This window comes from Trachurus japonicus, chromosome 8 (genome assembly GCF_045865225.1).
Source record: "Trachurus japonicus isolate A0001 chromosome 8, Traja_1.0".
NCBI classification, from domain to species: Eukaryota; Metazoa; Chordata; class Actinopteri; order Carangiformes; family Carangidae; genus Trachurus; species Trachurus japonicus.
This window is the reverse complement of record NC_140914.1, coordinates 8,534,574-8,561,588: the sequence shown is the minus strand read 5'-3', so window position 1 is coordinate 8,561,588 and position 27,015 is coordinate 8,534,574. Positions and strand designations below refer to the sequence as shown.

The following is a 27,015-nucleotide window of genomic DNA, read 5'->3' as shown; positions in this document are numbered from 1 at the left end:
TTTGGTTTTATTCATCAACCACCTGTCTGACAGTAACAGTATCAGACCTGACACAGAGATAAGATAAATGTAAAAATCTCTTTGGTTTGTTCGTCTGCAGGATTATTGGAAAAGTATCAAACTGATTTGGATCAAACCTGGTGCCGGCGAAGAAGAAGCTCTATCTGGCTTCTGAAACATTATAGGAGAAGACATTTTCATTTCATTCAGTTTGGTGCAGATCTGGATGATAGTAATGATAATATTAGACCTTCTTCCTTAAATTGTTTTCCATTGGCATTATTTAATGTTTCACTCATGTCAGTTGATTTTACTGCAGCACACTGAGGCATTAAACTCACCTGTGTTGTTGTTGTGCAAAGCAGCAGGGCTTTTAGTGTGTGTGTGTGTGTGTGTGTGTGTGTGTGTGTGGGGGGGTCTTAAAGAGACAGGGACTAAAAAAAGGAGCGCTTCAGATACAGAGTGGAGCAAAGACTGTTTATGAAAATGGACGTTGACGCCACCGGGTCAAGGAAAATGAAACCAGTTCTCTCAACGTGCAGTTTTATTTATTGACCAGGAGGGGGCGACTGTATGGAGGCGCTGTGAGGACAGTGACCTCACTCAACTGACCTCACTTGGTTTATCACCTCACTAAATGTTTTTTATAATGACTTTATGGTCTAAATGACGAATTAAAATACTTATTTAATACAATATGATGTTATTTTTTCACATTAAGGTCCCATTTAAAGCTAAACGGATGATAAAGAAGAGGTAGTTTCAGGCCGTTGCCATTCTTCTGACCACCGATCTCCTCCTAATATGAAACTCTTGGTGTAAAAAACAAAACAAAATTGCGACAGCCAAATCTCAAAGTGGTGACAGAAATGTAAAACAATGAACTTTCTGAACTTTAAAGCCTCTTAAAATAATCCTAGTAGTAGAACATCCAAATGACGAGAGAGTGAAGTCCGGAAATGAGCTCAGTGTGTCCTCTCCTCTGTAATATGAACCATCCAGCAGATGGAGTCGCGTTGCTTTGTGTAAACTTTATTTAAACTCTCCCTGGAGCCTCCTGTTCCTTCTGTTGTAATTTGGATTATCCAGGTTCACTCCTGCAGTCGGGTCCATTAGTTTGACCCGCTGAGCCGAACCCGCCTCACCTGTAAAATTAAAATGTGTCCTACATTAAGGTTTCGTCAGAGGCGTAGATGTTGAGTTATATATTAAATCCTAAAGAGCAAAGTGCATTTTACAACTTTTAAAGGTGTTCAGAAATGGCCGTTTGTCCTGTTTGTCACACTGAGTTGCCGCACGAGTTTACCCGAGTAAGGAAAAGGAATTTGAATGGTCGTTATTGAGCGGGCGGGATATTCAATGTTTGGGGTGAGACCGAGCTTGGTGTGTGTGTGTGTGTTGTCTCAGATGTTTGATTGACGGATGACGGATCCAATATCAGTGGCTGATTAATCGTGAGCAGCGTGACGCATAGTTCGTGCGCCTGCATTATCCAATGCAAAAAAAAAAAACCGACCCCACTTTCACCACAGATTTACTCGAAAATAGAATTTTGCACAAAGTTTGGGCTACATCGTCTGATAGATGAGTTATTACACTAATGTTAAGACCCACAGTGGGCTCAAATTCAGTTGTCTTTTCTGAACACCTTTAAAAAAAAGGGTCAGAAAATGACATTTGCAGCAACTACAGTTCAGTAAAAGTAGATTTTCAAACATGAATCTCTTCACCAAAGATGGCATCTTTACTTTCTTTTCCTCGAGATTTCATCCACACTGGTGCAACTGATGCCTTTGTCATCTCAGTCTAGGCAAGATGAAGCTGCAGCAGGAGCAGGAGCAGGAGCAGGAGCAGGAGCAGGAGCAGGAGCAGGAGCAGGAGCAGGAGCAGGAGCAGGAGCAGGAGCAGGAGCAGGAGCAGGAGCAGGAGCCAGCGGTGATGTCAGCCGGTCGTGCAAGCAGCCAGTCTGAACGTCTAGCACTTGTGTTATTGTGGGCAGATGTGAAACAGCAGCAGCTCAGTTTGACGACTCTGTTGCACAGACACATGCTGCTGCTGCTGCTGCAGGTGTGGAGCTGCTGAGGCCAAAACATCAGGCTTTCAGCATGTTGGAGCTCTAATACAAGTAATATATAATAAATCTGGCTATTTCTTTATGTTATTTCATCATTAATCTCCTAAACATAGTCTAAATAATGAAAAACCCATTCATTTTTCACAGGTCGAACAGGTTTTCCACCTGAACCTGATGATGAAGAACAACTCTTCCACCAGCAGGCGACGGCTGCTTTATACACACTGGACAGCTGGAGGAAACTGCTGTAGACTCAACACAGCGAAGTGCACAAGACACACACACACACGGAGCGATGTGTGGACAAAGAAGGTGGGTAATACTAAAGTAAACACACATTTATATTCCGCTTTTCCTCCCCACGATATCCATTTCCAGTCAGTTTGACATCCAAAACGTTTGCACAATATGGGATTTAAAATGTGTTTTTTCAGACACAGGTTCAACCCTCCACGGCATCCCTGAACACCCACACACACACACACACACACACACACACACATCTCTCTGTCTGTATATATACGTGGTGATGCCAGGAGAAGGACAAGTGTGGACTGTGTGCGATGCAGTAGGAGTGTGTGATGTTGGAGCGGTGGTGAAAGCCGCTCGGTGCCAGCTCTCACAGTCTGTCCCGTCTTTCTCCTCGTAAAAAAAAAAGAAAACCGTCTGTGGTTCTTAACGTGGTCTCTTCAGTGGAGCTCACATCTCAGCGCTTCACTAAGTGGGACCGCTGCAAACACTGTAAATCACTCACTCAGCCACACCAGGCTCCATGAAGCTGTTTACATGGAAATTACACGTTTTCTATGATGAAATATTTTAATATATGTCATAAAAATGTCAAGGTCAGATAGAAATATGAAGCTCTTTTTTCTTAGTAGAAGATGTTCATATACAGTGACACTGTTCCCAACATTTTCTATATATAAGATATTTATATACTAAATAAAAGCACATATGAAATACATTCCATATGCTTATGTATATCCTATGCAAATACGTTTATCCTTAAACACGTTATATCAATATCTATTTTAAAGCCTGTTATCAATAGTGAGTTCTCAGAATATAAATATGTCACAATTATGTGGAAATATGATAATGATAATAATAAAAATGATGCTGTTTTTATAAACTTGCATACATAAATTAAAAACATATTGATATACTTTATTTACCTATATAGTTGCAGCATCTTATACCATATTAAAAATTTGATATTTTCAATATCTGCACATTAAAAAATCTTACAATTGTTTTTTGTACATGTTATAAACTTGTATCTATAGACATCCAGGAATAATATAGGAGACATATAAGATAACATTACATATAGAGACATATATGTGATATATTACATCTGTATTAATATGGGCCGGATGAATCCAGATGCTGGTGACACCCTCCACTCGTTTTGATCACACCTGTTGTCTGCACCTGATGCAGAGAGAAGTTATAGAGTCTGATAGAGAGTTGATCCGTATGAGGGGACGATGTGTTGGTGTAAGAGACGTGCATGAGGGAGGACGGACTTCTCTGCAGACACTTGAACAAACTGTGAGGAGTCAGACTTCACCGTCAGTGTCGTTCCAGTTGGACGGAGACGACAGAGAAACGTGACGGCAGCGTTTTTCTGTGCAGTGGAAACTCCCATACACACTGTCCACACTGTCCACACTGTCCACACTGTCCACACCGTCATCAGCTCCTGTGCACATACACAGCCCAGTAGTGTTTGATTCCTGCAAAGTGAATATTTAAATTGTTACTCACAGTTTCACACAACCCGTGAACTGGACGACTATCAAATCTGCCACTGTATAAAAAGAGTTCCTTCATCTCTTCTGCAAACCAAGATCAAGAAAAACCAGCACTGCACCAAAACCTGAAGAATCTGGAGATATATCGTTTTAGGTTCTTGCAAGAATCTGGAGCTTTTGCCACAATCAGAGCGTTACAAGTCCAGATTTCAAGATATACTGTATGTGGATAAACTTCTGATAACCTTTTAATTTACAGGCCGTTAATTATGGGATAATGTCAAGAAATAGCCAAGAAATAACAATTAACTGTGTCATAATGTCCAGAAATAGCCTAGAAATAACAACCAATTTCATAGTGATGTCTCCAGATGGAAATTAGCCCTCGGGCTACAATCTGGCACATTTACAGGTACTACAGTACATGTTTTATTAATGTGCATTGTCCTGACTTCTAAATAAATAAATTACAATGTTTTTCATTAGGTTATTACACATGCTTTTCATGCTTTGAATTTTTTGGGAAAGGCCAGAATGTTTCTCCACCAAGTCCTTTGCAATTGACCGTTATCTCTTGGATATTTCCACGCAATCAATCATTTCTTAGCTATATTAATCTGAATTTGTCCATTATTTCTAGGCTATTTGTAGACATAATGACACAATTAATTGTTATTTCTTAGCCTTTTCTTGCAATTAACAGCCTGTAAATTAAAGGGTCACCAAAGTGGTAAATATCTGCAACTACAACTCTGGATTCTGGCGGACCACGGTGACGTATTTGACACCCACCCTCTCTGACCATGTTGCATCCATTCATGGTTGTACTAAAGAAGAATCAGGCCCAGTGCATCCCCCAGCTCTTGGACCAGGATGTTGTTTCCTCTCCCCTCATCAGCTGGTCCTGGTCTGGTGCCTTGTGCTGCACAAAATTCCCCCTGAACCCAGAGATGTAATTGCACGGTATTTCAAATTATGACTACATGTATATGAGGAAATCTGGATTGGAAACACTTTGATCAGACCACTGTAACATATCACATGACAGAAATCTCCACATATGATCCAGATTCTTTGCAAGAACCTGCAAAGGAAGTCTGCAGATTCTTGTTTTTTGGTGCAGTGTTGATCATCTCCAGAAGTCCCACAGCTGCTGCCTTCAAAGTGTCTTCTGGCTCTGGACCATCTACTTGAACTCAGTCCTTCAGCCTCACGCTGCTTCTCGGCCGCCGTCCCGGCAAACAAGACAATTTCAGTCCAGACCGCTCTGCTCTGTGGTTCCCCTGACGTGGAACAAGCTACCAAACACAATCATAGCAGACGCATCGCTCAGATTTACAGACAGATGGTTAGGTACTTTATCCATCTCCAGGGGGGAAATTCAAGTGTCAACTATCAATAAAAAGCAACAACTTCCATGACTCTCTTGGCTCCTTTTGCACCAGAGGGGCCGGTGTTTAGTGCCGCTGCTTAATTATGTTTGGCTGCAGTGAATTTGGTTTCCATAGTATCTTTAAAACCATAATGTTGTTGTGTTTTGGCCGGAGAAGCCGCTGATTTACTGTCGGCAGGTTTGTGACCTCAGCTGCTGCTGCTGCCGCTGCTGCCGAGCCAGACAGACGCAGGTTTTGGCTGAAACACCTGAAGGTTTGTTCCAGCTCCGTAGGTCTTTGTGTCCTTCTCCCAACTTGTCGGACACGCTACACCGACCTGGACGCTAACATTTATCCCCGGGAGGAGGAGGAGGAGGAGGAGGAGGAGACCCACAGAGCCTCAGCAGCTGGAAGAAGAAGGAAACATAAAACCTACGATAAACAGCCAGAAAATCCAAGATGAAACATGGAGGAGGGTGAAAAATGAGCATTTCTACCTGTGTGAAGGTGTTTATTAAACCAGGAAGTCGGTGGAGGCTCAGAGGAGGTGGACGTTTCCAACCTCCTGGTGACGCTACCTGAGACAGACTTGCAGCTTAGACAGTGTCGGTCAAAGCTAGAAATGAACATCTCCAACTAAAGCCTCTTTCTGATGTTGAACCTTTATCTTTTTTTGTTTTAGAGGCAAATGCAGAGACTGCTCGCCGAAAAACCGCATCAACGGTTTTGCATGAATTTACCTCCAAAACAACTCCGTCTCATAACGTTCTGTTATTATCTCATAGCGTGGTGAATGTGCAGCTCACAACTTGTCCACCAGAGCGTTTTGGAGTTGTTGGATTGTGTATTTGATGAGTTTGATGAGGGAAACCAAGAAATCCCATTAGCCTCCGTAGCGTAGCTCTGAGCAGCTCACGTCTCTGCTCCGCCGTTCTAAAAATAACTTGCACCGACAATTTAAGGTAATGAACCTACTGCTATGACTATAGAGATTATGGCAATGGGCCAATTTGCCAAAATGTTGAACTATCCCTTTAACCCATTAAATCCCCTACCTGTTGGTTGCATTGCTTCCAATGCATGCTGGGCCTGGCCTAAATTTCTTTTACTTTGTGTTTAGCCAGATTTATAGTTGTACATATTTTCTGTTAAGGTTATTTTATTATTCTTCATTGGTTTTGTTTTATTTTGATTCTTAAATCATGTATCACTGTGGTCAACCTGGTTGTTTTTGAATTTGCTTGTTGGAGCTATTAACTAGTTTGTTGTTTGTCTGGTTTGTTGAATACGTCTTTTTTTGTATAATACTGTCTCTTTTCTCTTAGTTCTTAATTTATAAATTTTGCACCAAGTGTCTGAGCCTATGGAGGAAAAACCAGGGAAAGTATCTGACGCTGCTCTCTCAGTCAGGACACATGAGGACGACACACGACTGTAACCGCAGTCTAATTCATATGGATGCGTCGGGGCACACAGTGTCTCTAACCTAACAGACCACAGTGAAAGTGTCATCCAGATGTGTCTCCACAGACGCTGCTGTCTGAAGTCTGCACCTTCCTCTCCATCAGTTTTGACACCTCGTCTTGAAAAAACCGACACTCTCCCTATGGATCTGTGTGTGTGTGTGTGTGTGTGTGTGTGTGTGTGTTTTATTATAAATGTTTACAGGTGAGTGATGGGTGAAGGAGCCCTGACTCAGACGTGGGTTGTGTTATTGTCTTACAGTCGGTACCACCAGGGGAGACGATGCGGTGGTCGACACATGTGACCTCAGGTTTCCATTAAAACAAGAAAAACAACAACTGACTTCTTTCACAAGCAGAGACGTCGTCGTATGTGTTTCTGCTCTCAGACGTTTGCATTGAGAGGTTGAAGACATAAACTTAAACATTACATTGAGAACATGGGACCTCCCACACTATAGAGTATAGAGCAGAGACACCAGTACGGCCCGATGCCTCTTATACACAGTCTCAGCAGACTGTAGCAGCAGCACATGCACTGCAAAAAATATACCAAGAATATTTATCTTATTTTTAGTCAAAATGTCATTTCTAGACAAAACACATCTCATTATACTTAAAATAAGACTCATCACATTTAAAAAGCAGCTTGTTTTTAGACACTTTTTCCTTCTTTCAAGCATATTTTGAAAATATGCTTTTATTTTCACTTGAAATAATCTGGTAGTGGAGCAAGTTTTTCTTCCTAATTGCAAGAACAAAAAAACTTGCTTTCACTGGCAGATTTTTCTGCTTATTTCAAGTGAAAATGTGTTTGAAACAAGTGAAAATGATCTAAAAACAAGTTAATTTTTAGGTGATGAGTCTTATTTTAAGTGGAAAGGGATTGTTTTGACTAGAAATGAGACATTTTGACAAGAAATAAGACAAATATTCTTGGAAAGATTTTGAGTTTTTGCAGTTTGACGCTATAACGCTGCTCTGTACAAAACCATGGAAACTGTTTAAAAATGTGCAGTCTGTGTGTTTCCTCATTAAACATTCATTGTTGCATGTTTTTTTTCAAATGTGCATATTAACAAATATGATGTCATATTTACTCTAGGCTAATTTCTGTGAGGATGTTTACGCTGCTTAAACAGATTATTAGCTATTTTATTTTTCTCTTGCTCTCATTCTTTTCACTCTCTTGTTTACTGTGCTAACAAAAACAGGTGAGAGTGAGTTAAACAAGTTATTATTGACGCAGGTGAGTTTGTTTTTAATTCAACAACACGTCTGTCATAATATAATTTTTCTATCTTTGTGTATTTGGGTTATGAGTGTGTTTTAGTTATAAGGGTGATAATTCATGTCTGTGTGTTTGTGTGAGTTCATAGAGAGCTGCTGTTCCTGATGCTTTTCTCTCGTGACAGGTGTATAATTATGAAGGAAACTACGTTGGCAACACGTGCACAGACATAAAACGTGCTACAAATCCAGGATAAACAACTTCAGTTTGTTTCCAGGGACATGAAAAAGTGACGAACCCTGCTAAAGATTGATGCTAAGCTAAAAGTACATATATGAAATAATATCTGAATCATGATATTTTGACTTTTTCATAAACCAAATAAAACTTCCTAAGTCAACAAGCATTGAATAAAAGTTCACCCCAGACTCGTCCGTCACTTTTTTGTGTCCCCTGGAAACATCACCACTGTGTTATGAAATTGATGAAGCTGTTTTCATAGGGTTATGTTCATGTCTTTTTTTCAAACTGTGCATTGAGCCTTCAGGGCCACCGTAGGAAACCACTGCACCAGAGCTTCATCACAACACCAGTAACAAACCAACAGCTCCTATCGAAGCCAGACAGACTCTGTGGGTGTTTGCTCTTTAGCGCCGTCCACACTGAGAAGAATTTCCTCTCTCTGTCTCTCTTTTTTTTTTTTATTGAAGTCGACTGAGGGGATTTCTGAACTCACACTTGTTGCTATGACAGAAAACATGTGATCTATACCCACTGAACTGAAACAGGCACAGAGAGAGACTGTACTGATAGGAGGTAAAATCTGGCTCATCTCATATTTTCTATGAGCTGATGGTGTGAATTTACAGGTGCAGGAGAAACCTCAAAATCTCAGTCTCTCTCTCCATGTGTGTGTGTGTGTGTGTGTGTGTGTCCATGTGTCCATGTGTATCCTCAGCTGATGTAAAACGGACCTGACTGGACCTGTAGCTTTGCCCAATCCGACCGGTGTGTGTGTGTGTGTTGAGAGGGCAGGACTGCTCAGTGGGAGGGCATCACACAGAAAACCATATAAAAGACACAAGGGGCTGATGTGCTGTTAATACCCCTGCCTCCCTCCATCCCTCCATCCCTCCCTCCATCTGTCCATCCGTCCACCAACCGGTCTCTCTGCTGCCGTTCAGGTCCTCGTCTTCGTCCTCCTCCATCATGTTGGTTCGAGCTCTGCTCCAGACCTCTCTGGTTCTCTGGTTGGCTCAGCAAACTCTGCAGGGCGGTGAGTAAATCTGCAGTTTTTAGTCCGTTTATTTAAGATTTATGGTCTTGTCAAACTTTAAACTTCTTGCTAAACTTGTCACATTGCCTGTTTGCGTTTTCTTTTTTCTATTTTCAATCATCCAGCACAAGTCAGTGTAATTTTTACGCATACCTACTTAAAAATCAACATCTGATTATCTGATTATAAAACACAGACTGCTAAAAGGAAAATTGTGCAACAAACAGGTTGTTGCTATTTCAATTTGTTGAAATAAATAGATTATTTTCATTTGTAGTTCAATCTTGCTAATGCTGCAGAAACCCACATTTTTTTGTTGCATGTTTCTTTATCAATATTGGAATCAGAAGAGCTTTTATAGTTTTTAAGTAGTTATTACAGTTACACCCACAAGAAATTTGACATAATGCAGAGAACAAGAAGGAAGGAGACAGATAATAAAAAGCATAAAAATAGACTAACAACTGAGTGCATACAAAATTACAGTAAAAGAATATGCACGTAACATATATAGAGAGCTGTATATATACTGTATGTGTAGCCATAGTTATGGAAACCTGAGAAATGAGAGGAGACAGGACGACAGTGTGCAGAGGTCACATGAGGTCATTGTCACTGTTGAAAATGATACCTGCAGTTCAGAGACACCCCACTGAGACACATTGTGTGTGTGTGTGTGTGTGTGTGTGTGTGTGTGTGTGTGTGTGTGTGTGTGTGTGTGTGTGTGAAGCTGCAGCAGTTGTCCCACTCAGTCGTACAGTAGGACTTTGACTTTATACAGTCGCAGCTCTGATGCGTCAGTGTCGTCAGTGACTCACTCTCACTGACTTGTTAGATTTTAGTGTGTGTGAGACTGGAGCTGGAGGGGGAGAAGCCCTGGAGTGTGTGGTGGAGGTTTGTGGAGTCATCGCTGACGCTGCCAAGTCGCTGTGGCTTTTCTTTCTCTTTTTTTTTAATGTCTAATTTGTGTGGATGCGAAGCTGCGATGAGGAGGTGGCAGCGGGCGGCAGAATGTGACGAGCAGCCGCGAGGACGACTCTCAGGCTCCACACCGTCGCTCTGATCTGCTTCCATCCTGCTCGGCCTCATCAGTGTGTTTCTGTCTCCGAGGAGTCTCTTCTCTGCTGTCGTCATCCATCACATCTGGATGACGACTGGCACACAACAGCTGCAGCAGCTCGTCTGAAGAAGATGTCGAATAACTGACAAACCCCAAGTCTTTGTGATTCACTGCTTTTGACATATTGATTATCACGTTATAACTTTGATGGACAAAGTGTAGAGATACTAAAAAATATCACTGTATGACTTCAAACAGCAACAAAAAGTCCACTATTTATTTAAAATCCACTTTACATCAGTATTATTCTATCGTTTTCTTCACTTTTTCACACACTTGTGCTTTACACCAAGTGTGCATCATCATTTTGTGTCTTACTTTCATGACAGTATTAATACATTGAGTCTTTAGATAGTTATATATATATTAACTGTACTTTTAAGTCTTTTAAATTCAAATTAAATTGTTTTTTGTCCATTTTTCAGGAGTGAAGCCTCAGGGTGTTTCCTGGGGGAAGGTGCCACTTGCCAGAGGTTTGTCACAGTGTTTTAACAGCTTTTATATAGATTTTAATTACATTTAATTACCTTTATTATGTTCTAACCATGTAATTCATGACTGTTTCTAACTAGCTTAAGTCATTTGACTGAACTTAGTTTGTGTTGGGTAACCTTTTAACATTAGAAATTGCATTCATTTTGCATGTTAATTGTGTTTCCTGTTATGTGTTTTGTTGTTCGTCAGGTCTTGGTCTTGGTGTTGGAGTAAAACCTGGAGGTCAGTGATTTTCTTTTCATTCAAAATGATAAGTTTGTGGATGGAAATTAAATTTTCTATGGAAGCCCAAAGTGTTCAATAATATGCAAACAATAAAACATGACTCATTATTATTATTAGATATTATAATATTATTTAGTTTATCTTATATATTTTCAATATATGACATTTTTACAAAAAAAAACCTTTTTATGTCTGTGTTTTGTCACATTATTTGTGTATCGATTAAACACTGAACGCTTCAGGCTTCCATATGAACAGTGAACTTCATCACGTGTAAATATTCCAGATGTGTCTAATTAAGGTAAGAAAAGTGGGTTAAATGAAAAGTTTGCTTTCCCTTTTTTTGACATTTGACAAACATATAAACACAGATATGTAAATTTGAATTGTCAGTGTGAAGAATAGAAGAGGAGACGTGTTTTGATTGATTTTCCTCCTTGTTCTCAGTCGGGGCCCTCGGAGCTCTGGGGAGCCGATATGGCAGCAAAGCAATGAAGACAGGAAGTACGTTTGATTTTATAACTTTCTGAACTTCTTTTATCACTTTTACCTGAAATAAGTCATGATTGTATCTCCTCTTTTTTCTCTCTCTTATTTTTTTTCAAACATTAGTTGGACGTTACCCTGCAGCTCAGCTCCCTGTTGGTAAGTTGTCTGATACATATATTATTGTTCAACAGGGAAGTTTTTTACGGAAGCCGAGAACGGCCACGTCCATAATATTTTTTTTATTATCGTTTTCTCGTGATAACGACTTATTATTTCGTTATCTCGAGATAACAAAGTCCGTTTTCTCGTGATAACGAATTAATTTATTTCGTTATCTCGAGATAACAAAGACCGTTTTCTCGTGATAACGAAATAATCATTATGTGTCGTTGACATGGTTGCCTAGCAACATGTTTCCCCGGTGCAATCGCTTGTGTTTACGGGGTTAATATAATCAAAGACGGTTTATATAATACATCCATGGTAGCAGCTGGTTAGCCGCTGTATGTTCGTAGCAGGAGGCTACTAAAGCGAGTCTGTTGGAAACACTACACATCTACAGATCTAACGTAACGTGGGATAATTGCCCAAAACCATGTGTAGAACTCAAATCAGTGAGCTGATTAATGTGATCACATCATCCTGATTTCAGCCTTCAAGAGCTGCCACTAACGTTAGTCTGCTCTGAGGAGCTGTCAACAATAAAGTACCGGTAAGTTACACTTAACATTAGTTTGTTTGCTGAGCTGGGTTTATTTAAGGGGCTACAGGTTAGCATAAACACATGAGAGTAGACTACGTTATGGCAGCTTCAGCTAAGGTAATGTTAGCTAGTTGCTGCTCAGATAAAGCTCATGAACACTGCTGTCTTGCCAAATTAACATTAGCCTACATGTCAGTGGTCGCAGGCAACAGGTGTCTGATGGTTCGAGATAAGGTTGTGATTTCTGACAGCAGCAGCAGCAGCAGCCAGTAGCTAACGTTAGCTTAGCTGAAACAGGATAGATGGGACCACCGGCCGGTAGCCCCTTAAATAAACCCAGCACAGTGACGTTATACAAACTAACGTTAAGTGTAACTTACTGGTAAGTTATTGTTGACAGCTGGTGTGGACAATAATCACGCCAGTGAGTAGGCTAGAGTAGAAAAGTTAACTGCCCCATGCTCGAGCTGAACAGTAGCCTCCTGTTGCTAGGCAACCATGTCAATGACACATTCTATGATTATTTCGTTATCACGAGAAAACGGTCTTTGTTATCTCGAGATAACGAAATAAATTAATTCGTTATCACGAGAAAACGGACTTTGTTATCTCGAGATAACGAAATAATAAGTCGTTATCACGAGAAAACGGTAATAAAAAAAATTTATACGGACCTGGCCGTTCTCGGCTTCCGTAGTTTTTGTCACTAATAATCCCAATATAATTGATTTGAGCAAATTGAGCTCCACCTGTCCATCAGTGTGTTTAAATTCTGTTTCCTTCTTTTATTTTGTATTTAAATTGAATATTTCTGTCTCCACCTCATATCTGTCATCACTGTTACCACATTTGTAATCAGAGTTGATTTCTTATTGATCAGTTATACAGATCAATTCTATGGGACAAAAAATGGAAAAATGGAAACAGAAAAAAATAAAAAATAAACAAAAAGTAGGATAACATAAAACAAATAATATAAATAGTACAATAAATTATGAAAAATACATTTAAGAAATCCAACAATCAAATTTACTGCATTTAATTTATCTGTAGAATTCATTCTTCTAATAGGCTATAAGTTAAAATTGTTTCATTGATACTTGTTGCTATGCTGTTATTATTTATTAAATAATTTATATCATCATTCTCTCAGGTGGTTACCGGTCTCTGGGTTTAGGGGGCAGGACGGGGCTGAAGCAGGGTGGATATGGAGCCCAGGTCCCGTATGGTAAATCTGTATAATCACTATCATCACTGCTTCTTTGGCTTTGTGTCGTCGTTGTCGTCTGTTGTTATTGACTCGTGAGCTCGTGTTTTCGTCTCTGCAGGTGCCGGTCTGGGCAACGGGATGCCACTGGGCGCTGGACTCCCCAACGGGATGGGAATGGGACTGGGCCAGGCCGGGAAACGTGGTGGTGAGACTGACGGATGAATGAAGACGTCATCTACCAGCTGACGTTTCACACAGACACTGATAAAAAGAAATAAAACCAGTATATTTAACACACACACTGTGATTTTATGAGTCAGAGTTTAACGACCTCAGTGGTCGGGAGTTTCTGGAGGGATTAAATGCTTCATAATTGATGAGTATTTAATCTTTTTTTTTAGAGGCATTTAAGATTTTAAGCTATTTTTTCCCAGGGCTTTAAAAAAAAGTGGTGTGTTTAATTAAATTTACTTTCAGCAACATAACTTATTTGGTTTAAATGTGTTTTATTGAGCTAAAGAAAATCATATATCCACTGCATCATTATATCAGTGCTCTTTATCATAACAGAGAATAGTTATAACATTATATTGATATGTATGTACCCTCATAATCTCATGTGATATGATAGTACAAAGAAAAAGAAAGAAAGAAAGAAAGAAAGACAGACAGAAAGAAAGAAAGAAAGAAAGAAAGAAAGAAAGAAAGAAAGAAAGAAAGAGGAAAAATAATACACAAGTTATTTAAATAAGAGAGAAGTGTCAAAAATAAATGTTTATGAGCTAAATAATACAATTTTCCTACCTATTTTTCTAGTTTTCTACCATTTATTTGCAATCAAACTAATCTTATTTCCTCAATAAGAGACATTTAGCTATTGTATATTTTACATTAACGACATCTTTCACTGTCAAGGAACAGGCTGCAGTCATGTTCACTTCGGTATCAACTGTAGAAATCTGTGTAAATAAAAAACATCTCTGTGTTTTTCTGACTTTGCAGTTTATGGTGCCGGCCTCGGTACTGTGCCAGGTGAGTACCTAATTAATCACACACTTGACGGTGATTTCACTCATTAAAATGAACAATACATGTCCTTTTAAAGTAGAGAAACACCCACAACTCTTTGTCTTGTCTCCAGGATACGGGGCTCTGCCTGGAAACGGTTACCCAGGAGCCCGACCAGGTCAGTGATGCTCATGTTAGGACTCGTTACTTCAGAGTTTTTTTTTTATCAGGTTGAACAAGTGACAATAATGATCAGATGGTTTATTATTATCACTGCTGAGCTCTGGCTGCAGGTCAGTGACGCTCGTCTTGTTCCGGCTCTGTAGCGTCGACCTGAGTCTCTGTAACGTTAACGGAGCTCGTGGAGTCAAACCAAAATCAATGACTGGTTATTTATTATCTGCTGTCGTTAGGAGCTCGGCTTTGGTTTCCCTCTGGACACAGGACTGAGGAGCAGATACCCGGTAAAAAGAAAAAAAACATCACCACAGCCGCATGTGGTGTTTGTGTTTGTGTTTTGGTAGTGTCTGTGTGTGTTTGGTGTGTGACCTCTGTGACCCTGAGCTGACGTTTGACTTGACTTCACTGAAAAACATAAATCTGCAGCTCCGACTGCTACAGGTCCAGTCTGTGTTAACAAGGGCTGATGTGTGTGGGGAACTTTTACATTTTTTTCCATTGGAAAAAAAGGTTAAAACAAAAGAAAATTGTGAAATTTCTTATTTTGCTCTATTGTACGGTGGCCCTGAGAGCTCAAAATTTACAACTTAAGAAACCGAAATGCAAAGATACAACCACAAAACTCACAAGACAACATAAAAAAGTGACGAATGGTCAGACGCACTTTTGTTTAATGCTTTGTGTTTGGTTTATTATCACTTCAACATCACATGATGTAGACATAATTGCAAGTAGGCTGTGTCCTGTTGGCAAAGACTGTTTAGAAACTGATAAAATAAAGAAAAAAGAGTGTTACCGTAGATAGATCGTTAAAGGAAAAAGATAATAATAGAGTATTTTTGCTGTTCTCATAATGAATCCATGATAAGTCTTTAGCTTGGTCCGTCACTGTTTTGTGTCCTCAGAAACATGTCCGCTGTGTTTGTGTCTTTGCAGGTGTTTTCTTGAGTAGCAGTGAGTTGAGCCCTCAGGGCCACCGTAGCTACTCCAGAGCTTGTTTTGTTGCATCGCAACTACAATTTTGCACATTTTATTTAATCCCGTTTGGGCACAAAAACTGTACAAAATAATAATTCACACTCCTCACTGTTTGGCAGCAGCTTTTTTTTTTTTTTTTTTACAGTTTGAAGTGGATTTGTTTCAGTGTGTTGTCAGATATTTTCCGCTGTTAAACCTTCGCTGTTGCTGCAGGCGTTTTCTTTCATGTTCCTTCATTGTTTCACTGAGCTGTGTCTTTGTCTCTCTCTCTCTCACACACACACACACTGATGCTGCTGATGTGTGTGTGTTTGTCTTTGTGCTGAAACACCGTGTGTGTGTGTGTGTGTGTCTCATGGCATTTCAGCAATTTGGGATGACAACACTTTGTTGTCATGTCACGTCTGACGCGTCGATGTCATTGCACTGATGCAATGAGATGTGTGCGGCTTCAGTTGTGTGTCAGTCAGTCAGTCAGTCTCAGTTCGTCGTCGTCGTCATGGTGATAATTTCAGGCCATAATGGACTTTGTCTCGTCTCCATTTGGTCTTGAATTAGCTCCACCTGAGCTCCGAGCGCTCTGTGGATGATGTGTTATATTGCATCACATGCTCTGATACACACATCATTAAAACGGTGGTGACCCTAAAAAAAAACAGCAAGAACAAAATCTTTTGTCTCTGAGCCACGAAGAAGTGATGAATGCGTGATATTTCCTCTGCCAGGTGTGTCGGCACCAGACTTGGGGGGACCTGAGCTGGCCGGTCTGGGCCAAGCCGTTCCAGACCCGAAGAGGGAAAAGAGCAGAGCAGTTGTTCCCTTCTTGTTTGGGAAAAATGACCGAACTCTGGGACCCGAGGCGCCGGCTGGACGAGGCCTCGGTCCAGCTGCTGCTGCTGCTGCGCCCGAGTTACAGGCCGGAGGAGAGGCCCAAAGCCTCGGCCCGTCCAGTCTCAGACCCACCTTACCTCTCGATAAGCCGATTAAAAATCTCGGCCAGCCCCTTTTACAAGGAGGAGAACATAACGAGCCCGTGCTTTTGAAAAGAAAGAGCGCCCCGAGCCGTGGCGCCGCGCTGGCAGCCGGAGGAGAGAGACAACAGCTGCCTCTCACAAGAGACGACACCAGGAGCCCGAGCTCCGTCACAGACTATCACGGTTCACACTTCCACCAGAATCAACCGGCTCGAAACTGCGATCGGGAACTCAGCCGGCATGAACTCCTGGGCTCAGAGACACAGAGGAATCAGGGCTTTGTGCCTCGGCCTCATCTGGGTAAAGACGGCAGACATCTTGGACCAGAGGGAACCGACCCGCTGCCTCTCACACACGGTCAGGACGTTTTCTCTCCTGTACCGCGTCAGGGAGCCAGACACTATTTATCTGCTGCAGAAGCAGACAGGCAGGCCGTCGCCGACCTCGGGCCCATGACTGAAGTCCGTGGGACCGGTAGTCACAGACCCGTAGAGCCTCAGGTGCCAGGAGGAGGCGGGCGCCACGGCCCGATGGTCCCACACACAGGTGTAGTCCTCCCCTCGGTGGAGGGGCAGGAAGCCGAGCGCCTCACTGCTGATAGTCAGGACGTAAAGACTCTTTATCACGATGCCAAAGAGCCCAAAGCGCTCGGTGTCCCGGGGCAGGCTGGGAGGAATAACCAGGCCGCACGTAAGAGCAATTACTCACAATCTCACTTTATTTTTTTATAATGCATACTTGTCTCTTTTTCCCTTTATTCATGATGCTGGAGGTTTTTGCCACAGATCATTGAGCATCTCTGCATTAGACATTATTTTCAGGTGTTGACCTTGTCTAACCCACTCCTAGGATATTTATTTGTGTTGAAAAGACTGGATGTTGACCTGATAGAAGAGAAAACGAAGTGCAAATACAACCAAGAAGTATAAGAGGTGTTAAAACTTTTGGCTTATTCGTGTGAAACCTCGTCTTCATCTAGTGTTGTTGGTGGACGACAGAAAGCTTCAGGTGCATTACTGACACCTCCTGGACCGGAGGATGATTGCAGATTTTGAACCAAGTTGAACTAAACTACTTATACAACTAATGGAGACACATTAAAGCAGCTGAGTGTGAATGTAACACACAATAAAACTGTGATGTTCACACTTTACAACAGTTGAATTAGTGAACTTGCTCTTTAAAGGACCAGTGTGAAGGATTCACTAGTGCCCGGCCCTGAGGCTTCAAGGAGGAGGTGAAGCTACGGCGGCCTGCAGGTGACATAAAAACCTGAGACACCCTCCTTATTGAAGCCAGTGTGTGGTTTGTCCTTTCTGTGCTACTGTAAAAAACATGGTGTTATGACAATGTACGTCTTGTTTTATTAAATCTCACTAACACTTCGAGATAATCAAGAGGCCATAGCAACCTTCACATTGTTAGATATACTGTAGTTTATCTTCTGTTTGCGTCGATGGAGCCACACTCATCATATGGTACTAGGACACCCAGTGTTTCATAGATAAGGAGGCACAAGGACAGAAAGTTTTGTTTAAATCTAGTTGGGGATGAGTCAAGGATGATCTAAGAGAGAGGAACAAGACACACAGACTTTGGTTGGATTCTGGTGACCTACTGCATCTTCTACCTGATTGGTAACCTAATTGATAACCAAACCATAGTATTGTGTGTGTCGTAAACATGTGGGTGAGAAAAAAAACTATCATGTTGTTGTGTATCGGCGCCATTGGGTCTGTTTGTGTGTCTGTTTTTGCTGTTGTGCTTCAGGCCTTGGTCAGAGCCACAGCACAAACAAACAGATGATAAAGCTTGAAGCTACAGCGTGAGGAGGATTATCTTTGTTTGTCTTCTGAGCTGTGATCGGTGACACATAACGAACACAATCATTGTTGTGTGATCGTTGTTGAGGCTGTGGAGCTGAGAATTGAAACGGTGAACGGGTGCTTGTGTTTAATCCAGTGACCCCTGGGTCAATGGAGCAGCAGCTGGAGAGAGTCAAACTGGATGTGTAACGTTAATCATCAAAGATTAATCAATGACAGGTTGCAGCCTCTGACAGATCCTATAGGAAATCAATCGTATAGTTGCAATTATGGTTGAAGGTATAGTTCAACATTTTGTCAAATTGGCATAATGGCCACAACCCCTATAGTCATAGCAGTAGGTTTGTTACCTTTAATTGTTGGTGCAAGCTGTTTTTCGAACGGCGGAGCAGAGCCGTGAGCTGCTCAGAGCTACGCTATGGAGGCTAATGGGATTTCTTGGTTTCCCTCATCAAACTCATCAAATACACAATCCAACAACTCCAAAACGCTCTGGTGGACAAGTTGTGACCTGCACATTCACCACGCTATGAGATAATAACAGAACGTTATGAGACGGAGTTGTTTTCGAGGTAAATACAGAGACTGCTTACTGAAAAACTGCCTCCGACGGGAACACACATCAGTGGTTTTGCATGAATTTACCTCTTCAACAACTCTGTCTCATAACGTTCTGTTATTATCTCATAGCGTGGTGAATGTGCAGGTCACAACTTGTCCACCAGAGCGTTTTGGAGTTGTTGGATTGTGTATTTGATGAGTTTGATGAGGGAAACCAAGAAATCCCATGAGCCTCCGTAGCGTAGCTCTGAGCAGCTCGCGGCTCTGCTCTGCTGTTTTAAAAATAGCTTGCACCGACAATTTAAGGTAACGAACCTACTGCTATGACTATAAGGATTATGGCAATGGGCCAATTTGCCAAAATGTTGAACTATCCCTTTAAGCAAACTGACAAAGACATGTGCCTTATAGGTTCAATTTATTAGAGTTTATGAGACGTATGTTTTGAAGAAGTCGTCCAGCTACCGTGGAAAGAAGTAAACCCTTTCTAACGTATCCAACAATACCCCTGTGTCTCATTGTCTGTCTGGTTTACCTCTGATTCATGGAGCGTGTTTGAGGTTTGTCACGTTCTGTCCGACATCTGGTATTTCTAGGACTCGGTCCAGGAAAATGTCGCTGCTGCATGTAGAGTCCGCTAAAAAAAAAAAAAAAAAACACACATCTAAACCTCTCCTCAGTGATGCTGTTGAAACTACAACTCCTGAGTGAATCCAGTGACTGATTGTGGTATTTGTTGTAATAGCAGCACTGGGTTTGTTTCTGTTGGATCTGTGTGAACTTGCAGCCAAAAGCAACAACTAGCTATCTATGAATGTTGGCACCAGATCCCGTTCCTTCAGGCTGCACTAAAACCCACAGGTGATTTCTCCACAGGTTACCCGCTTGGCGGAGCAGGAAACTACCTGGGAGCAGGCATGGGCCCTGGAGCATACGGAGCAGGTAAGCTATACTGTAATGCCGAGTCCTGACAAGAAAGAGCTCACAGTGCTTGTTTCTTAACAGATGGAGATGTTGAAGCGTGTTTACACCACCTGTGGTAAATATTTCCCGTGCACTCTCAACAGGTTTGGGACAGGGAGCATACCTGGGCGGTGCAGCTGGCAAACTCGGAGGTGAGCGCCTACAGTACATTTTCCATCGCTGCTGCTGCTCTCTCCTTGTTGTTGTTGTGATTTGAGATATTAATGTGCTTGTGTGTTTGTATTTTGTGAATTAACTCGTAGCTGCAGCTGGACTCGGACAGGGCGGCTATCCTCACAGCCTCACTGCAGGGAAGTCCAACGGTGAGGATGAGGATAAATCTTGTCATCCTCTTGCATGATCCTTCTATTCTTCTGTCTGCTTTTCCTCCAATGGTTTCTTCTGCAAGTCTCGACTCTTAAAGGAACAGTCCCACATTTTTTTTAGACACATAGGTGAATGAGGAGGAAGTTGATACCACCTTTAGAAAGTGTCTGGCTGCCTGCTTCCTCTATTAATTACACCAAGCTAAACTAATCAGGCTGCTGTATCCTTGTTTAGTTTAGTTTAGTTATTTATTTCGTTCAGGACAATGCAATTGAACATTTGAACAATTGACTTTTACCCAACACAAAACAGGTAACACAATTGTTAACATGCACAGGAAGAGTCTAAAAAGAGCCAACAATAGCATAATAAGTCAAGAAATAAATATACAAACAAATATACAATAGCCTCTGTAAACACTGACCTCTGCACCTGGTTTTAATGTTCAGGCTGTGAGTGGACAGCCAAGGACTCTCAGTAGATCATATATCAGGCAGCAGAAAATCAGCAGCTGCTACTTTGCCTTGTAAACCATACATTTGTTTGTCAGTCTTGGTAGGGGAAAAAAGGAACAGACTGCATCCTCACCTTATTTTACAGGTCACGCAGGAGGCTGCGTCAGTATTTTCCTTCTCTTTCAGTTGAATAACTAATACTGCTTTTAAAAGTAGATGAGCCAACTCACTGTTTCCTGTGAATGCATGGAAGTTAGTGCAAGGAGATTATGTAGGCTATATTGTAATCATCTGATTTTAAAAAATGTATTTTTAAGGCTAAATACTGATATTTTCTGTTAATCCAGTGCATAAAAAGTGTTTCTCTGAACTTTGACAGTGTTTTTTTTGTATCTCAGGTTATGGTGATGGAGCAGGTTACCTGGGAGCTGCAGCAGGAAACGGCTACGGTGAGTGGGAACTGGTACATGTGATGAGAAATTCAGATCCTAGAGGAGACAGTGGGTCGATGTAACATCATGGATCAGGTGTAACGCCTCCACCTAATTCCTCCAATCAGGATCAGGAATGAGTTACTAATCACCTCACTGTGTATAGCTCCCTGATCAATTAAGTCGTTATGATGCGTTCAAGACGACTCGGAATTTCCCAGTTGAAAACTCAGATTTCTGACTTGAAAGCGTTCGAGAGGCACCATGCCATAGTAACCAAAAACATGGTGGACTGGGAAAAAATTCGCATTCAAAGTGCTTCATGTAGCTAAGGCATTAAAACAACAAAGGGCACAAAAACTATTTTAAAAAAGAAGCATTTTAAAATAATGAAACAGAGAAATAACATAAATTTACAGAGTTGTCTTGAACGCAGCATTATTCCCCCTGTGAGGAAGGAGCAGCCTGCGACAGATAGCATAGCCTAGACTAGCTGCCACTGTTTTAGAGGGGGAAATTATTTTTATTTGTTGATTAAGCTTTTTTTTCTTTACCAAATTTATTTACGTAACAGCCTTGCCTGGCCTGTAGTGAAACTTTTAAAACGTCTCTCATGGTTTTTTGGGGGTTTATGTTGGATGTTTTTCATGCTAGCTGGCAGCGCTTGCTCTTAGCTGTAACGTTAAGCTAATTAATGGCTACACGTGTCTTGGTAAGTTGAGACAACAACAACACGGATACACACTAATTTTAATTTGTTGAAGCTGTACAGTTCATTAGTAGTAGATTAGTTATTAGAAGAAGACACACTAATGTTTGGTTTTTGAAGCTGCCGTGCTAATGTGTTAGCTGTTAGCTATGAGCTAACTTATGCAAGTTAATAGCTAAAAGAGACCTGGATAGTTGTAATAATAACAAAAACACACACAGAGACACACTAATGTTCAATTGAAGCTTTTGAATTGGTTTAGTTTTTTCTGCTCAGATATTTTATCATTACAAGGCTTGTGGCTGATTGTCTGTCTCTGGCTCTTTCTCTCTCTCTCTCACACACACGTGCGCGCGCGCACACACACACACACACACACACACACACACACACACACACACACACACATTAAAGCGTTAAATTAACCCACACAATGTGGTGATTGTGGTGTTGTGTACCATTTCACTCCAGTTCCCAAACCAACACTTCCTGTTTTTTGTTTGTAGAGATACAATAACGCCTTCACCATTTAATATCAGATAGTGTAACTATAGTTCGTATTAAGTCTTTGGATTTTAGACAGAAATGTCAGAAATGTTACAACCCTTCTCTCCCCGGTCTCCACCGACGTGTCACACAGAAAACGATTTAAATGGGAGAAACAAAACTTTAACCTTGAAATGTGAACCGTCTGCCTTCAGTGACCGATGATCATTTTCAATTCTCTTTGGTGTCAGAGTGAATCTGCATCAAAGCCGTCACCGACAGGAGTGATGATGTTCAGTTGAGACGAGCCGATCCTTTGTGTGTGTTTGAGCCTGTCTTTGTTCTGCTCTCTCTGCAGGTGGAGATGCTGGTGCTAAAGCTTTGTCTGCAGGTACTGGGCATGTGTGCACAAAACATTTCTTCTTTGTTTATGGCTCTGGTTGTTGTCAGTAATATCCAGTTTATAAATGTAAATATTATTCTAACATACAGCTCTTCCTCTCATCAGGTTATGGGAATGGTTACGGCGATGGCTACGGAGCCGGTGAGTGCAGCTTTAAAGTAAAAAAAATTAAAAATAAATGGAAAGATGGGACTTATTGTACTTAAAGAGTCAAAGGCCTTTAGAGATAATTAAAATATGCTAATTAGAACTATGTTTCAGGGCTTGGTTACCCTGCAGAGTTAGCTGATGGTGCTGAGAACAAAGCAAGGAAGAGTCAAGGTAACAGTCAAGACCGGCTGAAACCTCTAACAGACGATGGCATTAACCCACTGATGCTTAACCCGCTACAGCTGAAATGAGCAAGAAATAAGAGGCGATGAGGGGAAGAACACCTCCTCTGCTCCACATGTCCAGTGCGGGCTTATGTATCCACTGGGTGTAGCTATTGTCTCTTATTTTTTTTTAACAGCTGACCACTTTTAATCTAGTGGTTTCTGAGTTTCTCATGCAGATGCTTCTCACACAATTTCTCACAGCTCACATGCAAATGTGTTATTAAAGCAATGTGGTTTTTTTGCGGGTTTCTTTTTGTGACGTGCGTGTTGATGTTTGAATTTTGCAGGAGGCTACGCCGGGCAGGGCCAGGGTGCATACGGTAAGAGCAGCAGCTGAGATGACCCTGCATGTTCCTCCTCCACTGGCTGCTGGACCGAACACACAGCTGTGGGGTCTGTGATGGTTTAAGTCAGGGGTTCCCAAACTTTTCAGCCCAAGAGCCCCTAAAATAACGGTGCTATTGCCTGACGACCCCCACTGTCCCCGGAGGTGACATGCACACAAAGCCCATGCACCAATTGACGTACGCAAACATGGGCATAAGGACACAAAAGAACAGAACAGCCTTACAACAAGGATAGCTAGATAAAGACGATAAAAGCAGAATACCTCAGTCAAAGTGATATTCGTGTAACTTATGAGTGAATATTGCTGCTTTCATGTGCAAACCATAAACCGTAGCATTGAGTAAACATGTGAACATTGCTGTTGTGCAAAATTACATTTGGGGAGATGGTTAAATAGACAGATCATCTTCCAAATAGACACAATCTGTAAGCATTTATTTGCAAGGTTTTATTTTTGTTTTTAACTACTGCTTTTATCTTATTAACAATTACAGCTAAAATGCAGTATTTCTAATAATTTTCAAATGTTATTTGATTTCTGGAAATCATCTCGCGAGCCCACTCTCGGTCCCGACCTCCACTTTGGGAACCCCTGGTTTAAGTTGTGTTTTAGTTATAATGCAATGGAAAACTGCAGCTAAAAATCTAAATGATCCTCATCTGTCTACATCCGTCCATCCATTAGCTACACCAAGCCTACAACCTGGACAGGTCACCAATCAATCACAGGGCCTACATATTGAGACACACAACCTCACACACTCATATTCACACACATGGAGACGTACGAGTCACCAATCAACCTGATGTGCATGCAGGAAGCTGGGCACCCAGAGACAGCCACAGGAAGAAGATAAAATCTCCACCCAGCCAAGCAGGAGGACAAATACAAACTGCAAACTGCATTTGCTTGAAAATATTTTCCATGACGTTGAAAGCTTGTCACTGAAGCCCACCAACCCTTGTCGTCTGTTAGGACTGGAACCAACTTGGCAAATATGGTGCGAAGTGCAAACATGACTTCATCCCTCGGTCATATTATTAGTCACGGCCTCCAAAGAAGTGGCTCTCCATGCATGAGTCACACAGAGCTGGTTGAAAGAGACCAAAGATATGAGTCACTTTGACCATCTGATTTCTCTCTTTCTGCAGGAGCAGGAGCTCAGGTTCCTTATGGTAACGGTCCAGTGATTCCTGCCGGACTGGAAGGTAGGAGCTGAAAGTATTATACCTAAGAGTAAATGATATCAAACTTCTTTCCTTTAAGAGAAGCTCTGTTATGACCCCTGAAAATGCTGCTTCCTGATTCACTGCAGTAACATCAAAGACTATAGTTGGACCACCACATGAGAAAAGCCTCAGTACAATTCAAAAGCACCAACGCCTACAACTTTCAAAGTGACTATACACTTGTATTTACACCACCTTTTATCACAGTACTGGACTAGATAGAGCTGCACTTAATAAACAGAAGACGTGCATGTAAACAGAGAACAAAAGAGGACCGAGGATGGAGCCTTAGGGAACACCACAGGCCCATGGAGGCACCACCAACCTCTGCTGCTTTGAATTAAACATTATTTTTGAATAAATGTACACATTTTGACAAGATAGAACATATTAAACACTGAGCTGTAGGTGGACTCAGTGTTTTTGCTAAGCTAAGCTAAGCTAACCAATTTATGGCTCAGATGTGAGAGACAGAGAGAGGTATAGACTTTCTCATCATCTCTCTGCGAGAAAGAGGACGAGGATATTTCCAAAAATGGCTATAATCAGACCAGTTCCTCTAAGCCAACTATTGCAACTATACCTTTTACACGGTTGAGTATCAGTGGTAACCTGGATCTCACTATGATTCATATTGCAGTGGTAGTAAAACTCTACAAGGCGTCCCCCCAAGGCACATAATGAGTTTCTTGGGGGGAGTCATAGTTTCACAGGCCTTAGAAATCTGCGCGACACGATAAAACAAAACTCCTGTCATGTATTCACAATATCACACTCACATCTCATATTTAACGGATTTGTTGATCCTGTAGGTGATGGGGCGTACCCCTATGCCCCTCAGCAGCTTGGCCTCGGTGCTGAAGGTGCCAAAGCCGCCAACAAATATGGTAAGAATACGTGACTGAGTGTGTCAAGTTTTAAAGTGTGAAAGACTGCATGGTGGAAAGTACGTGCGTGCTGTGAGGTGTTGTCTAGTTTTCATCTCACCCACAGAGGAAGAAGACACAAAAGTAGCACAGTTTAAAGGCTAAAATGAGCTACAAACACAGATAAAAACAGATTTTTCTCAGAGGTTGGCCATGAACAGTACTGTGTCTGTCACACATCTGGTCTGTGTTATGGGACAGACAGCAGATATGAGATGATCAGAGATAAAGTTGTGGTGTGAGGCCGTCACTGAGCCACAGACTCTCACTGTCTGTCTTTTATCTGTCTGTGCTGAGAGTCGTCATTGTTAGACCCCTATTGATGTATTTGCACGTTTTGTCTTGTTTCATGGGGCTCAGCGAACGGGTGAATTTTCACACACACACGCTCGCTTGCCCACATGCAGACACATCCATGCACACAGACACACGTATTCACACATCCTTTCACACAATGCATGATATGTCCCCTTCTCACTCTGGTACATGACACTGAAATTCCATGAACATGTCACTAATATTACTTTTATATCGAACATTGCTATTAAATTGTTTTTTTTTTTCTAATTCTTTAACAATCCCCTTTGGTCTAAACATTTCCACCACTACATGTTGTTTGTTTGCTGTTTACTGCCCTGGTTTTAAGAGTGTGATATGTTTTATGTGATAAGGTTATGGTGCACAGCGGGGAGCAACCCACGATGCCTTGGGTAAGAAACCTCCAGATTTTGTCGCTCTTTATGGTTTCTGCTTATCTGTTGTAGCCTAACATTAGTTTGAACCCATAGGAACTGATTGATTCACTGTGGTAAAAAAAACAAAACACATCTGTCATATCTGGTTACTGTGTATCTGCAAACAGAAGTGAACATACTTTTAACTTTTACTCACACTGCTTTTCACATAACGGCAACGGCTGCATGCATTATAGATTATTTTCCACTCAAGGGTGTGGAGCCTGCATAGTGAGGCGTCTGAGTCCTCTGATAGAAGTCAAAGCCCTTGTGTACGTGAGGTTTAAACAAGCTCTTGAAGCTCTTTGTCTCACTGCTCCTGTTGAATCTCTCACAGGAGAGCAGAACGGCAAATATGGTGGCGTGAATGGCGCCCACGGGTACAAAGGTGAGGACGGTTCCAGTCCAGTTATTAAAACACCATTAAACTTTTAAAAGACAGTGGCTGAAGCAGGTTCTGACACATCTGTCCCTTCACACAGAGCTCACTGATCCAACATTGTTGTAGTGTTGTTGTTTTTGTGTGTCTTTTCCTGACTCTCGATGTTTGTCTTCTTCTTCCTTGTCTCTTCTTTTTAAACAGGCTAATTCAAACGACCTGAACTTCTTCTTCAAGTGGATCATTTTCCATAATGTGTTTTATTTGTGTGTATGTGTCACTCTATTTTGTCCTGTTGTGA

The 27,015-nt window shown here is 41.5% G+C and overlaps 1 protein-coding gene and 1 long non-coding RNA gene across 2 annotated transcripts; both read left to right on the top strand.

Moving 5' to 3' along the window:
• Positions 1–1,893: 1,893 nt before the first annotated feature.
• Positions 1,894–6,021, top strand: LOC146982563 (uncharacterized). Its single transcript, XR_015036345.1, has 3 exons — positions 1,894–2,125; positions 2,222–2,386; positions 5,892–6,021. It is a non-coding gene; the product is annotated as an uncharacterized LOC146982563 (long non-coding RNA).
• Positions 6,022–8,727: 2,706 nt separating this feature from the next.
• Positions 8,728–26,923, top strand: LOC146982562 (uncharacterized). The gene is made up of 23 exons (XM_085785588.1): positions 8,728–9,177; positions 10,723–10,770; positions 10,982–11,014; positions 11,465–11,521; positions 11,630–11,662; positions 13,363–13,437; positions 13,538–13,621; positions 14,422–14,451; positions 14,561–14,605; positions 14,841–14,891; positions 16,311–17,249; positions 19,808–19,888; positions 20,014–20,061; positions 20,173–20,232; positions 21,090–21,140; positions 22,676–22,708; positions 22,826–22,861; positions 23,385–23,417; positions 24,574–24,654; positions 25,488–25,562; positions 26,273–26,311; positions 26,673–26,723; positions 26,919–26,923. Exons 1-23 carry the CDS (start codon positions 9,111–9,113, stop codon positions 26,921–26,923), a joined length of 2,055 nt encoding a protein of 684 aa, XP_085641714.1. The 5' UTR covers positions 8,728–9,110.
• The last annotated feature ends 92 nt before the right edge of the window (positions 26,924–27,015 follow it).

Excerpts from the sequence above, each read along its gene's own strand:
- LOC146982562 (XM_085785588.1), top strand. The coding sequence starts at position 9,111 with ATGTTGGTTCGAGCTCTGCTCCAGACCTCTCTGGTTCTCTGGTTGGCT. Across the intron at positions 22,862-23,384 it reads CGGCGATGGCTACGGAGCCG|GAGGCTACGCCGGGCAGGGC; the intron begins GTGAGTGCAGCT and ends TGAATTTTGCAG. Across the intron at positions 25,563-26,272 it reads CAAAGCCGCCAACAAATATG|GTTATGGTGCACAGCGGGGA; the intron begins GTAAGAATACGT and ends TTATGTGATAAG.